Source organism: Vipera berus (assembly GCF_964194415.1).
Source record: "Vipera berus genome assembly, chromosome: 2".
NCBI classification, from domain to species: Eukaryota; Metazoa; Chordata; class Lepidosauria; order Squamata; family Viperidae; genus Vipera; species Vipera berus.
The window spans coordinates 68,651,225-68,666,902 of record NC_138203.1 but is presented as its reverse complement, the minus strand read 5'-3'; the positions used below and the strand labels follow the sequence as shown (position 1 = coordinate 68,666,902).

The following is a 15,678-nucleotide window of genomic DNA, read 5'->3' as shown; positions in this document are numbered from 1 at the left end:
TATGGGGGAGATGCACTATGGGTTGTAGAGAGTGTGCAAAGGTGTGAGGAAGAACTTACTTCAGCAACTTGTGACCTTTCCTGTCAGCTTCCCCATTGACTTTTTGGGACACTGGCAGGGAAGATTGCAAATGCATGTGATTGTGGGGTGTTGCAACTGATTGTAAGTGCAGAGCAGTTGTCAAGTTCCCAGGTTGGAATCAAATGACTGCAGGAATTTTGGGACAGCCAGAACTCTAGGGATTGGTCAACAACCATTTGTTCATGGTCATAGGTCAAGGATTTCTGTATAGATACACTAAACACACTTCATACCACCCCAAAGTAGTTAAGAGTCAATAGAATTACACTAACAGTAAACAATTTAAAAATTAATATGGGTTGCGGTTCATAATTTTTTGCAGTATAAAATCTTCATAAGTTTCATTTGATTCCAAAGTTCTTTTCTAACAAGCAGGCTAAATCAATAAATTGTTCATCCCGGGCAGCTCATATCATCCAGAAAAGGGCCATTTCAGCCCTTAAAAAAAACCATAATGCTGTAATCTAATTAAAGTAATGTTGCTACATTTTTATTTACAGAAGAATTGCAATCCAGTTGTTAATTATTTTCTAGGAACATTTCTCTTTTTCCGTTCAAAAAAAAAAAGTTTTTTAAAAAGTCACCCTGTAGTTTGTTCCTGGGGATTGACCCTTTTCCTATGCCTCTCTTGTGGAAGGTAGGATGAAAGCTTTTTAGTTCTATGTTTTGATAGCACCGACCTTACTCACATCAGGGAGTCCAGAATTCAAAAGAAAATAATGTGTAACTGGACCTCAGGTCAAGAAAATCAAATGAGGATAAAGCTCTCCACTGGCCTAGAAGAAAAGTGGGCATTGTTTTTCCTTGTTAAAGAGCTTTAATTAGATGTGATAGCAATTTTGCAGCTCGCCTGCTAAGCAACAGGAAATTGGGAACAACAGAAACTGGCAGTTTGTTAGTGATAATACACAAGGCATTCAGAGGAAGAAAATACTCACTTGAAAAGAAAGTAATTTTAAAATAAAAACTGGTTTTGAGCCATGAAAAGTGAAAGATAAAGTAAAAAGCAAGGACTCAAAAATTCACATTCCAAAATATAACAAGTGCTATTTGTTTTCCTGCCTATCTGTTGTATGAATTCAGTGCCTTTATTTTGAACGATTTGGCCATGCATATATTTCATCCACTGAAGAACAAATTCAGATTAAACAAAACAATTATTACTTCAATCACCAACTCTTCAACATGATTCATCCAGGGTTGTTGAAAAAAGCCTAAATGTGTTAGATCTGGGAAACTGCTTTATTTTTTTTATTTAAAATAGAAAATATATTTCTATATCATTAATCAATGGACTGGAAATTGTTGCAGTATAAATTTCAGATATGTACTGAATAAACTGCATATGGAATAAAAATAGTCTATACATCTGTTTATAATTTCTTTGAACATCTTTAAATTTAAAGTAAGTTTCTAACCTAATGCAGTTGCTTAGAATGTTTGATGTTTGACTTACAATTTTTAAAATGTGACTCCTTATTATAAACTATTCTAGAGGGAGCTGTTGTCTTAAATAGAAAATAAAAATTACATTTCTGAGAAGGTTACATTTCCCTTTACTTCATGATATAACTGCAAGTTTACACATCAAAATTCTGATCAATGGGAAATGGAGACACATAAACCAAAGTTTCTTGCACAGAAGACAAGGCAGAATTTATTTTATGTAATTTAGAATGCAACCTAAACAGAACTTTCAAATTTATTTATACTTAACTCATACTTCATTTTTTCTTTCTTGAACATTTTAAAATTCTATTTAAAGGATTAAACCAAAACCTCTGTCCAGTATTTCTCCAGATAATCATAGAGTTTTTGAAGAATGTAAAGAACCTGTGAGATTTACTCCTATCTACTATTGTTTGAATAAATTTTATACCCTACTTGAATCTACTAGGGCTTAATAGTAACAGTTTTTAATCACTCTTATTGTTGGAATAATTATCAAGAAATAAACCTGTGTTTTCAGAATTTAAGAAATAATAATTTATTCTAATAGTAAAGTAAAATATGATGTGATATTAGATCTTTCTCCCATTAAACAAAATACTTTTATATTGGGATTATTGGGAACAGATCCCATTGTCTTTATGAAAAATCTGTCAAAACCACGTCTGCGGGTAGAAGCACACTCACAACTCCAGCAGGAATGGGTGACAAATCAAAGGTCGCTTTATTCAGCTCCAGTGGAAACAAAGTCAGTGTTGGTAGCACTTCGCTCCCAACGCTTACATAGCCGTCAGGTATGAAGGCTCTGCCCTCACGTTACAAACTAACATCCACCAACACATGTATATAAACCCAACTGCCCCCCTACAATTCATTTTCCTTTTCCTGCTCCCCCAGATGCCATACCTCCGTGCGCGTGTCAACCCGCCTCCCCCCCATCCAGCATACCACCCTCAACCTTCGCTGGGTCCTTTCAGGGACAGCTCTTATAGTGGTCGACAGCCACTCTAAATGGCTGGAAGTTATACCAATCGTAAATATGACTACTGCTAGGACCATCCAGGTGCTTAGGAAACTCTTTGCAACGCACAGGCTACCAGACGCCATAGTGTCCGATAATGGGGCCTGTTGTGTATTAAACAGTTACTATTTCTCACCCAGTCTGTGAGGAGAAAAACGTGGCAGCCCGCTGACAGCTGTCAAATGGGCTGCCGCTCGCTAACATGCAGGCACGGCGACTGGCTGACAATGACAGCTGTCAAAAGTGGCCGTGCAGGCACAACTCAATGACAGCTGTCAGGTTGCCGGAGGCTGCGCATGCGCAGTAGCGACTAGCTGTCAAATGTTGCCAGCTGAACAGAGGCATGACATGTTGACAGCTCACGTCTGTCAAAGCTCGCCACACCTGATTGGCCGCAGCCACGCGGCGGGAGAACGCCGCACTGTTATTGGTTGTTACTTGTCCAAGTTATGTATAAATAGCAGGGACTCCCAGCGGTGTTTTTAAGCCGGTGTTTCCCCTAATAAACTTCTGAGAAACTTACCTACTGTCTCCTGGTCTTGCCTCACGCTAATCCAGGGCCCAATGGCAACGGGGAGGTGGCCATAGGGGAGCAAAGCCCAGGAGTGCAACATGGGGCCCCTGATGGAGAAAGCCAACCAGAACACTACAGCCACTGTGCTAACTCTGTGGAAAGATTGGACTCTGGGGTGGGCCGACCGGAAATGGCCAGCCAGAGAATTCTGAGTCATCCAGACTCGCTTGAACTTATGGACCCTGGTCTGCCCAGCCCAGCGGGCAAGCTGGTAGGCCAGGGAGTGCCTGGCTCTGCTAGCCATTCCACGAGGGTTCGCAAGCCTCCTGCATATTTACAAGATTTTGTTCCAAAAAACTGAGCTATAATGTTGTATGTGTCATTGCTGCTAGCCAGGAGAGTCTCTGTATCAGCAAGAACGGAAAATGTGTACATTGCATATTATTTCTGTATCTCTGAAAACTTGTAATTGCTGTAATCATTCCTTTTGTTGTTATAATGTATGTACATTCTAAGGGGGAGGGGTATAATGTATTGGGCTTTGTCTTGCTTAGGAATATCACATGGGGTTAATTGCTGGAAGGTTGCTCAAGCAGGGAAGCTGGCTAACAGCTCCCAGCTCCTCAGACAACCCGTCTCCAGCACCGCCATTGGTTGCTTCTAGAGCGGCAATAGGTTGCTTTAAACCTATTGGCCACCGCCTAGAGGCCAGAGTATAAATTGCTGCATTTGCAGCCCTGTTTCTCAGTTCAGTTCCTGCAACCAAATAAAGAATGATTCTTGCTGAACTCACTCGCCTCATCTCATCAATCAAGCAACGTACCCAGTATCTAACACTTTGTATATTCGTTTTTATATTTTTCCCCACTGTTCCTTGCAGAACTCTTCTAGCTCAGAAATATTCTTAGTTCCCCTTGCACGCACTGCTGTTTGAGATCTCAGAGATAATATTCAAGTCTGGGGAATGGGAAGTCTACTCCAAAACCTTTATCTTTCTACTCCAAATGTTTAATGGTTGATTTGGAGGTATCTTTCAGATCAACATGGTGGTAAAGCATCCAAACATCCAACTCTTTTCAGCTTCATTTTCTTCACTTACTGTAAAACATCCTTCAGGGAATAAGTGGTAGGATGTATATAGTTTGAAAGAGAAGTACTTTTATGTAGCACTGAACCTTTTTAATACATATTTAGACTGTGCCAAACATATTTAGGTCAGTACAATAACCCAAAGAACTCTTCAGCCCTGCTATAACATTAAATCAGAACCAATCATGATCAAAATACTTTTTGCAATTTGTTTATTTTTTTAAAAAAACACAAAATTCCATCTTTCAATAGGTGAGTATTCAAGTCACCTAATAAAGTATTAGAAACCAAAGAGCAGGTACAAAAAGTTAAAAATCAGGTCAAAATTAACACTATAATAGGTACTAACATATTTTAATAATTAAAGCCTGGTGAAAGAGAGAAGTCTTGACAGATTTCCTAAATATCGAGAGATTTAAGGCCAAATTCAACTCCGAGAGCAGGACGTTCTATTAGATGGGCGCAAAGCAGGTTCGCTTTGGTGTGGCAGAAAGTCAGGCATTGGCATCAGGGACATATTCTAAAAGCTTCTCTGGCAAATAAGAACATCTGCACAGCTTTGTAATCCCTTAGAACAAAGTTTTCAAAGTTATGGCCCCTGTGCAGATTCCACATCATTTTCTGTGGCAAACAACAGTATTTTGCAGGTAGGCAAAATGCCCAGCAAGCCAGGACACTGAGTGCAACATTGGAAAAAGTATCAGTGGCCTCACAACTCCCCAGTGAACCTGATAGGTCTTCCATAGCTGTGATTTTGAGGTTTCTCATGTTGAGGAATCTCTCATTCTGGGAACCTCCACCCAATCTCACATTCCATGGCAGGTACTGTTTCTGATGCAGCACTTTGGCAGGGAGTCAAGAATGGGCCAGGGAAGATATATGCTGGAAACACTGGCTGCCCAAAGGAGGAAGGAAGCTTGGATGCCACTTGAGCAGAGTCTGCTAGGATGAATGAGTCAATGACTTATGCTGTAATGTGGGGATCTTTTGGTCTCAAAGAAGCTCCATAGTTTTGTTCCAGTATTTCTCTGGCTTAAATTAGTTTATTAGGTGCTTGAAAGCTTACTGTGTTTAATTGATCATTGATAATGGTATTTTAATTTCTTTGTTTGTTATTCTTTGTGATTTCATTGTAAAAGGTAAAAGGTAAAGGTTCCCCCACACATGCGTGCTAGTCGTTTCCGACTCTAGGGGCCGGTGCTCATCTCCGTTTCAAAGCCGAAGAGCCAGCGCTTGTCCGAGGACGTCTCCATGGTTATGTGGCCGGCATGACTAGACGCCAAAGGCACACAGAACGCTGTTACCTTCCCACCAGAGTGGTCCCTATTTTTCTACTTGCATTTTTACGTGCTTTCGAACTGCTAGGTGGGCAGAAGCTGGGACGAGTAACAGGCGCTCACTCTGTTACGCGGCACTCGGGATTCGACCCGCCAAACTGCCGACCTTCTGATCAACAGGCTCAATCAGAACTGGGATGGGTTAGAAACATTCTATAATAAATAGATTTATAAATAATAAACCAAACATTGATGTTCTAAATAATGACCAAGTTTGGCTGTTATAAGTAACCAAAATGAAATTGTTGTTTTGTAGCTCTGATTTGCAATGTTTTACCTTTGTTATTTTTAACTTAATATATCTATGTTTAATGGTATACCATGATACTCTTCATTTCTTCATTTATTTTACTTTCTAAACACTTTTGTATCAATGTCTAAAATAGTTAGCATTGTGCTCTTGAGGCTAATGAGCTTGTCTTCAAGAAGCATTGATTATTTCAATTTGAGATCTCTAAATTAATTACTACGTGCCATCAAGTTTATGTTCAATTCTTACTGGCCATTTAGACAGATTTTCTCAGACATCTGCCCTCAGTTTGGCCCCTCAAGTCTTCCAATGGTACATTCATGAGTGCTATAACTGCATCCACCACCTTGCTATAGGTTGTTCTCTTTTTCTTTTTCATTCCATGTGTTCCAGAATTATTCATTTCTCTAGTAAACTAGTGTTATGACCCAGATGGTCAAGGCAATGCAGGCCTCTAAAGAGTGCTTTATTTCTTTTAAACAATATTCCAGCCAATGGCTCTCTAACAACCGTAAGGCTCCACCCTCATACTACCCTGAAGGCAGCCACCCTCAGTTCCCCAAACAACAGCTCCTATAGTACAAAGAAAGCCCCCAGAGTAGGAGCATGCTCATGTCACGGTGGAATTTAATGTAATGCAACACTAGCAATAGAAAACAATCCAACCTGTGTCTTAAACTTCAAAAGAACTGACTTTAACAAACTCAGAGAGAACCTAGGAAAGATCCCATGGATAAAAATCCTAAAGGGGAAAACAACCCAAGAAGCATGGGAAATTCTGAAAAATATGATCATAAAAGCCCAGACCAGCACAATACCACTGAAAATGAAAAACAAGAAATTCAAGAAGAAACCAACATGGCTGCACAAAGATCTTTCTGACAAACTGAAAGACAAAAAGGACAAATACAAAAAATGGAAAGAGGGGCACATAACTAAAGCCAATTATCAGCAGATAGCCAGAACATGCAAAGATGAAGTCAGGAAAGCAAGGGCTCAGAACGAACAAAGACTTGCAATGGAAATCAAGGATAATAAAAAAAGTTTCTTCCAACATATTAACAATAAGAAAAAAGTCAAGGAAACTGTAGGTCCACTAAAGACAGAAGATGGCAAGAAATTAACAAGCAACAGGGGGAAAGCAGAGTTGCTTAACTCATACTTTGCATCAGTCTTCACACAAAAAGAAATGATAGCCCAACATATAAAAAAAACACTGCAAAAGACTAACTAGAAACAAAAATTAAAATAAGCAAGAAAATAGTAAGAGAACACCTATCTGACCTTCATAAGTATAAATCACTGGGTCCCAACAGATTACATCCCAGAGTTCTGAAGGAGCTGGCAGATGTTATCTCAGAACCATTGCACCACAACTTTCATAAATCCTGGAGCACTGGGGAAGTACATGAGGATTGGAAAAGGGACTGATGTGGTTCCCATCTTAAAGAAAGGGGGGAAAAATGGATCCAGGAAACTACAGACCAATCAGTTTAATATCAATACCTGGGAAGATCCTAAAAAAGATAATCAAAAAACAGATATGTGAACAACTAGAAGCAAATGAAGTTATAACTAGTAGCCAGCATGGGTTTGTTAAAAGAGATCATGCCAAACCAATCTTATTTCATTCTTCGGTAAAGTAACTAAACTAGTAGACCAGTGAAATGCTGTGGATGTAGTATACTTAGATTTCAGTAAGGCATTTGATAAAGCAGACCACAACTTACTCCTTAGAAAAAGGTGGAATAGACAATTTCACCAACAGATGGATCTGTAGCTGGCTGGCAAACCGTATTCAACGAGTAGTCTTCAATGGCACTACATCCACCTGGAGACAAGTAAGCAATGGGGTACCACAAGGTTTCATCTTAGGCCCAGTACTCTTCAATATCTTCATAAATGACTTAGATGAGGGAATTGAAGGGGAACTCATCAAATTTGCAGATGACACCAAACTGGCAGGAGTAGCCAACACCCCAGAACACAAAGTCAGGATCCAAAAAGATCTTGACAAACTTGAACAATGGGCCCTCTCCAACAAAATGAGTTTCATTGTGGAAAAAACCAGTTTTACATTTAAAAAGGTAAAGGTAAAGGTTCCCCCGCACATGCGTGCTAGTCGTTTCCGACTCTAGGGGCCGGTGCTCATAGTCCTAGTGGACAATCACTTCACTATGAGCCAGCAGTGTGCAGCAGCAACCAAAACAGCTAATACAATCCTGGGTTGTATAATCAGAGGCATAGAATGAAGATCACACAAAGTATTATTACCACTTTATAAAACCCTAGTAAGACCACACCTGGAATACTGCAACCAATTTTGGTCACCATGTCATAAAAAAGATGTTGAGAGTTTGGAAAAAAATCAGAGAAGAGCAACTAAGATGATCAAAGGAAGGCCTGGACACTAAAACATAGAAATATGGCTGCGGGACTTGGGTTTGGCTAGTGTCTAAAGAAAAGAAGAAATAGGGGAGACATGATAGCAGTGTTCCAGTAACTGAGGGGCTACCACAAAGAAGAGGGGGTCACATTATTCACCAAAGCACCAGAGGGAAGGACAAAAAACAATGGTTGGAAATTGATCAAAGAGAGAAGCAACCTTGAATTAAGGAGAAACATCCTGACAGTGAGAATAATTAACCAGTGGAACAGCCTGCCTCCAGAAATCATGGGTACTCCATCACTGGAGACTTTTAAGAAGACAGTTGCTTGTCTGAGATGGTATATGTTCTCCTACTTGAGCAGGGGTCTGGACTAGGAGACCTCCAAGGTCCTTCCAGTTCTATTCTATTCTATTCCACATATAGGTTAAATAAAATGACAGTATAAAGTCTTGCCTCACCTCTTTGCCAATCTGGAGCCAATCTGTTTCACCACATTTTGGCTGTATTGTAGTATCCTGGTTTGGGCCATACCACATCATGTAAACTCTGTACAATGTACTGGTTAGCCCTCAATATGCTGTAATTTTTTCACAAATACAACTTTCAGAAACATTTTAAAGGCAACTCCACATAGATTGCAGTGCAGTAATCAAGATCAAATGTAATATAGGCATGAATAATACTCACCAGTTTAGGAAAAGTCAGTCCTCATGATAGTTACAGTTATCAAACCTTGTGTCAGTTGAATTCCAGGAACATTTCCAGATGTAAATATGCTATTGAGGGGGAATGCAACCCCATCCTAAACATTTCAGTCTCTCAGTCCATTTTCCTGGTTGTCACTAGCATAATTTCTTAACTTTATAAAAACTTTTTTTTACAATACTGCTACTGCACCCTTAACCCTGCATGACTAACATCAGTCCAGGGGATAATTTGATTAGGGCCCTAGCTATTTGATTATAAGATGATCTTGGCAATAAAAAGGGGACTTGATCTCCTTCCTCTATCTTTTTGTTTCTGTTTTGTCATACCATAAATTCTTATTCCTGGAATGGTTTTCATTCTATATATTTAATACTGGCTGTAGCTAAAATAAAGATTGACTAATTGATTGATCATTCTCACTGTCTTTTTCTGGAATGTTTTAGGCTTAGCATTTTTTAATCTAGATAATGGCATTGAGAGACGAAATAAATATATGAAACCCAACTGAGATAAAGTAAATTCAGAAAAATTGGTTTGATCTTTTAATGGTAGATCATTGTTATTTAGGTATTCTTTCTTCTCTTTTTTATTTTATTTCATTTACTTTATGTTTTGATCTTGTATATGTAACAAACAGGCATCAAAAACAAATATTCTTGGAAAGAATTTTTGCAGAATGTTTTAAGTTGCTGTGATAATTATCCAAAAATATTTTAAAAAATATGTCAAATAAACCAACGATATCTTCTTGCTGTTTATGTTCAACATCATAGTATTTTATTCACTGTATTTTTAAATATACAAGATATTGTTTTGATATGTGTGTGTTTTTTTCTTTTTAACAGGTAGAATGGATAGAACAGCAAATTGTAAAAATAAGAAGAAAGAGAGATTACAAACCTGGTAGTATCCAATCCATGTTTTTTAATGATCCTAAGTGGCAAAGTATGTGGTATATGGTAAGTCCATATAGGCTAATATTTGAACAGAAATCTGTCACATTAAACACACTTGTCTTCAGTGCTACTTGTTTAGTAAAAATAATAAATATTTGAAACCAAAACATTTTATGTTGCCAAAGTAAGATGTATTCTTATAGTTCTATAAATTAAATTTTATCATGGTAATTGGAAAAGATAATCTATTTTTGAAAGTTCTGTTTAATTAAATACAGTATATAGCTCTTTCATATTTTTTTCTAGTATTGGAGTAAAAATATTAATGTGCTTTTTGTAATCAGCATTTTCCCATAACTACAACTAACAACAACTTTATTGATTAGCCCTTGGGCCATATCAAAGTGCAAAGTTCCAGCAACAAACCGTCACCAAAACTTGATAAAAGCAATCCAAAATGGAATTTGATAAAATACAATTTAAAATGGAATTAAAATAAAATACAATTTAAGATGAAATAGTAATAAAATACAAATTTAAGATATAGATAAAATATGGTAACATTATATTTCAGAGTCGCCCTTGCAATCTACCCCAATCAGTCCCACATATGCAGATCTTAACCGGATCATTTTGTTTAAATACTGTGCTACGTTAAATGTTATTTTCAAGTTCTGACCTTACATAAGATAAGTTATTTTGATATGGGGATCCCAATGGGTCATTCGTTTGGTATATAGACCAAGATACCTGTCTCTCACCCTCTTATACAGACAACAGTCAAATAGGATGTGAGCCAGGTCCTCTACCTCTGCCGCTCCGCAAATGCAGAGACGCTCATTGTACGGTATAGCATGAAATCTCCCATATCTGACCATTGTATCAAGCTGTTCGAATCTCGCTCTCGTAAATATCTCCCTAAGATGTTTTGGGAGTTGTAACTTCAAATAACTGTCCACTTGTAAAGTACATTTGTATTTACTCAGCCATTTCAAGTTACCCACCTTACTAAGGATAGCTATATCAGTTTGTGCTTCTATATCCTTAATTCTTTGGGCAACTCTTTTTTTAGATTGTTGTCCTGTTACGCAAGAAACAGGAAGGCCACAGCTTCTTACAAAATTTGTTAGTTTGGTGATCCAGGAGATTTGTGATTGTAGTTTTATTTGTTCTAGTAGGCATAATTTGGGGAGTCTATCAGTCTCCATTTCATTAACTTTGCACCAGTAGTTATAAGCTCTAATTTTAGATAATGCCTGAATTGTATGAATTCCCAATTCAGCTCTAACTGCTGCAGCAGATGTTCTTGGATCTACACCCAAAATACATCTCAGATGCTGGGACTGTGTTTGTTCTAAAACTGTGGTTGAATAAAGACCCCAAATTTCTCCTCCATACAAGAGCATTGTCGTAACCTTAGCCTTATAAACCTTGAGTAATGGAGCTAGGGACCCTGGGTAACTATGGTTCTTTAGTTTGAGCAATAAGTTCAAATGGGTTTTTGCTATAAATGTACTCCGTTGATGATGGCAGGCCCAAGATCCAGTCTTGGAAAAAGTTACTCCCAAATATACAAAGGTATTAACCTGCTCAATTGGTTCACCATCTAATTGCCACTTATGTCTCTGATGGTTTCTTCCAAACACCATTATTTTCTATTTGGATTTAATAGCCTACGTAATCCTACTTGTGAGTATGATAACAAAATCATATCATCAGCATAAAGCAAGCTGTTACAGTAAGTGTTTAGGATCATCGGCATGTGTACCATGGTATCCTTCATTAACCCTGGCAAGTCATTGATGTATAAATTAAATAATAATGGGGCCAGGATACACCCTTGCCTTATCCCTTTATTTGTGTGAATCCTATTAGTCAGGGCCCCATTAACCCCATACCGCACCCTCAAACAGGTACTTGTGTAAAGGGCTTTAATCAAGGCCAGGAGTCTGGGTTCTATTTTAAGAGATGTCAATTTACTCCATAGTACGTCTCTATTTACCATATCAAATACTGCTGTAAGGTCTATAAAAGCAGCAAACAGGGGTCTCCTCTTATAGGCATATTTGGCAATTAGATGGTTCAAGACAAAGCAGTTATCAATAGTAGATCTGTTTTGTCTAAAACCTGCTTGTTCTTCTGTGACGATGTTGTTTTCCTCTACCCAGATTTCAATTCTGTTCAAAAGGTACCTAGCATATATTTTTGCTACAATGTCAATCAGGCTGATGGGTCTGTAATTACTAGGATCCTTTTTATTCCCTTTTTTATATATGGGGACAACTATTGCCATCTTCCACCTATCTGGTATATGGCAGGTGTTATTTATGTGTGTAAAAAGACCTGCTAATACAGGGCCCCACCAGTTGGGAAATTTCTTAAATAATTCTGCTGGTAAAAAATCCTCGCCTGGGGCTTTATTGCTCTTTAAGCTTTTACTGATGGACTGTATCTCCTTTTCTGAGACTGGTGGCCAAGGGGGGAGAGTTCTAGGATTTACCAAATCACTGTTTAAAAATAATTTCTTTGCCGGTTCGGTGGGGGCAAACAAGCACTGATAATAATTCTCCCAGTCCGCAGCAGAGATTGGTATGTCAAATGCAAATCTCCGTTCCTTCAGGATACCTGCTACAGAGTGCCAAAATAATACTGAATTATGACTTCTGGCAGCCAACTCAAGTTCTGACCAGATTGAAATGGCAAAATGTTTTTTTTTTTTCTTTAATGTTATAGTTTTTTTATATTCCCTTCTTGTGTGCAGCATCTTAGCTTGTATATGGGCAGTAGGATTCCTCTGGGCAAGCCTCATGGCTGCCTTCAATTTCTTTTTCTGTCGCTGGCAATCAGATCAAACCAGCGAGGTCTACCCACTTGGGCTCTTTTTGTAGTAGGTTTAGCTGTTAGGTGTTTCTTCAGTATGTTACAAAGATTGGAGAATGCATTGAAGGCTGACATCCAGTCAGTAGTAGATGACTGTATTGTTCTAGCCCACTTAGTAGCATTCTCTGTTTTAAGGCATTCTAATATTGCCTTAGTATCAACTTTGGCCCAAATTAACCTTTTATTTTGGTTCACCTCTACCTTTTTGGTGAGCCATCTGTCAGCCATGTTATATGGTCTTAAATCTGAGCAGCCTCGCAATGTCACACTTACAGGCTGATGGTCACTATTGTCACTAAGGTGTACTGTGACCTCTCAGAAGAGGTCAGCCTTATCTCTAGACACACAAAAGAGATCCAGTACACTACTTGAATTGGATCAGTGGTATGTATAAGGTTATGTATAATTCTTGTCCTTACCTCCCAAAATTTGGAGATTACCCTTAAAAATTAAGGAGACTAGGAGCAGGCCAGCGGCATTACTTTTACAGTCGCTCGAGAGCCACTGAGGATGGTTATCAAAGAACTCCCCTGGGATTCCCTTCTTCTGGGCAAGCTCATACAGAGAGGGACCCAGTCTAGCATTCAGATCTCCTAATAATACCACTATGGACTGAGGGTACAGTATAGATATATCTTCTAAGATAACTTCCAAGCCCATCCAATATTCCAAATTATAGTGCTGGGATGTGCTTGGAGGAATGTACACATTTACCAATATTAACTCAAACTGGTCATATTCAAATTTGACAGCTAGAAAGTACGGATACTTATCTTCGTTATATAATTTCTCTCCCTGCCATTGCAACTCTTGCTTTATAAGAATGCATAGCCCACCAGAGGGTCTCCCTTTGTTCTTTGTTTTTAGGGCTGGGGAGGCCCATCCCTGAAAGCCTGGCAATTGTACTGGTTCATCCACTTCGGTTAGCCAGGTTTCTTGAAAGGCTATTACGTCAAATCTAGAGAGAAAGCTCATTAGTCCACTATCAACCATCCCTTTCCAGCCAGCTATGTTCCAGGTCATCAACTGTATGGGGTTCTCAGAGGCAAGGTGGTCTGACTTGGTTGATTGGCTAGATGGTAGAAATGCCAGATGTCAACTTGACTTTGGAGCTGGGTCAATATCATCTAAGCTTCCCATATAAACACAGTTGTTGTGAGGTTTGATATTTCTCCTCATGGGTTGCAGAATTTGCTGTTGCTCCTCTACATCTCGACCGCCAGCGTGCCTCCGCTCTTGTTCCAAGAATGGTCCTTTTTCCAATGGGCAGGTACTCTGGCTTAAGTCTATAAATGTAGATTTATGTCCATTTTTGGAGGGGCATGGCTGAGGGTTCATCTTGTGGAAAGATGTTGTGGGAACTTCTAAATCAAATGAGGATGTAAGCTGGATTATGTCCTTAGTGTTTGTCAGCTTAGGGGGCACTGTGTGATGAAGCCCTTTGTCTTTCAGTTGTTTCTCAGAGGCTGGGTCAGTCAGTGCAGTTACTCCACTCTCAGCCTGTGTGACAACACCTTTTTTTACTTTTGAGGTAAAGGCAGATTGTTGATTAAGTATCTTGTCACAAGGTTGCGTGATTAGTGGAGCCAAATTAAATAGAGGCTTTGCTGTAGATTGAGTTGTTGTCAGTGCCTCTTTTAGGTCATCCAATCTTTGAATGATGTTAACTTGCTCAGGTTCTGGCAATGCACTGAATAGGTCAATCAACATTTCCTCTGGCACATCCAGTTCCTGCAGCTGTGGGTAACACAGTTCGTATATTGCTTCTTTGCTTTCTCAGGGTCAGTTCAGTTGCATCAGCCTCAGGCTTAGTAGCGTGAGGGCTGTTGCAGCCTAGATTTAAAGCGACAGTTCCCTCTTGATGACGCTGTTTCAGGAGTGGGCACACTTTTTCTGAACAAAAGACCCTTATTGGAAATATTGAGAAAATGCTCAGAAAGGGTTTCATTCTGAAGAGTATGGAGGGAATTGTGGGCTGCTTGAACGATAGGAGAATTATCATACATTGTGTTCTTGCTGGCAGCCACTCTGCATGTAGTAGATCTATCAGAGTGAATTCACAGTGGAGCAGCTGGCTCAGGGACAGCCTAATAGCTTTTCTATTGCTCCAACGCCCTCTATTTACTCTCTTGTCATAAATTTGCAAAGTAACCTGGTTAGTTTGCAGACTGTAGTTATATTGGTCATCTCTTAGACCTTTGCTTGATTGAGTGTTTTCTCTGTAGGTGTTCAAATTTTTGGGAGGAGAACAAGCTCCTTCTCTACTTTCATTTTCTGAGTTAGCCATCCCATGTCTGTCCATGGTTATCCTCCCAAGTCCTTCTACAGTATTTGGGTGGATCCTAACAAACTTTGCAAAAGATTCTTTCAGGCAGTCAACCTTATTTATGACAATTGACAAGAGATCATATATTGAGTTTACAGTTTGAGCTGTAAGCAAACATTGTCTAGAGAGGAAGTCTGTCACATTTTCCCCCTTCAAATTTGCTACATCTCCCTCCTGTGTAAAAAAGGCTGTTGCTGGATTCCAAGGAGGGGAGCCATTCTCCGAGAGGGAGGAGGACAACTCCACACGCTGTCTGCTCTCCAGTTCGGTTTGTAAGTCCCATTCCAATGAGTCACATAAATTAAATTTATCTGATAAGGTCCCTGAGGATGAGCTACTTTCTGGAGCAGACTGTCTGTTTGCAATATAATCCTCCATTTTCTGCTGCTTCAAAGGCTTGGATATACTTTCTGCTGCAGAGTGCTGTCTCTTCCTTTTTTCCCCATTCAGGTTTGTTAAAACAGGTTTTTTAAAAAAGTTTAAAACTATGGTTTAAAAGGTTAAAATGGGTTAAAATGGGTTTTAAAAGTTTAAAAGGGGTAGGTTAAAATACAATATTAAAAGAGGTTAAAAAGTTAAAATAAAAATAAAGTAAAATAAAATAAAACTTTTACTTTTGGAGGAGCTCTTTACAGCCTTTGCTGCCTCTCCACCATCTTGGCTCCGCCCACCTCTCCTATGAAGGTCCATAACTACAATGTTAATAGTAATTTAGGAAAAATATGAACTGAATCTGA

General features: G+C 39.0%; 1 protein-coding gene across 1 annotated transcript in view; it reads left to right on the top strand.

Moving 5' to 3' along the window:
* Positions 1-15,678, top strand: part of PCSK5 (proprotein convertase subtilisin/kexin type 5) — a gene marked incomplete at both ends in the record, with an annotated part of 222,828 nt that overhangs the window by 32,107 nt on the left and 175,043 nt on the right. Inside the window, one exon of the mRNA XM_081318873.1 lies at positions 9,685-9,798. Coding sequence (XP_081174999.1) covers positions 9,685-9,798 — 114 coding nt within the window. The remainder of the gene's footprint in view (positions 1-9,684; positions 9,799-15,678) is intronic.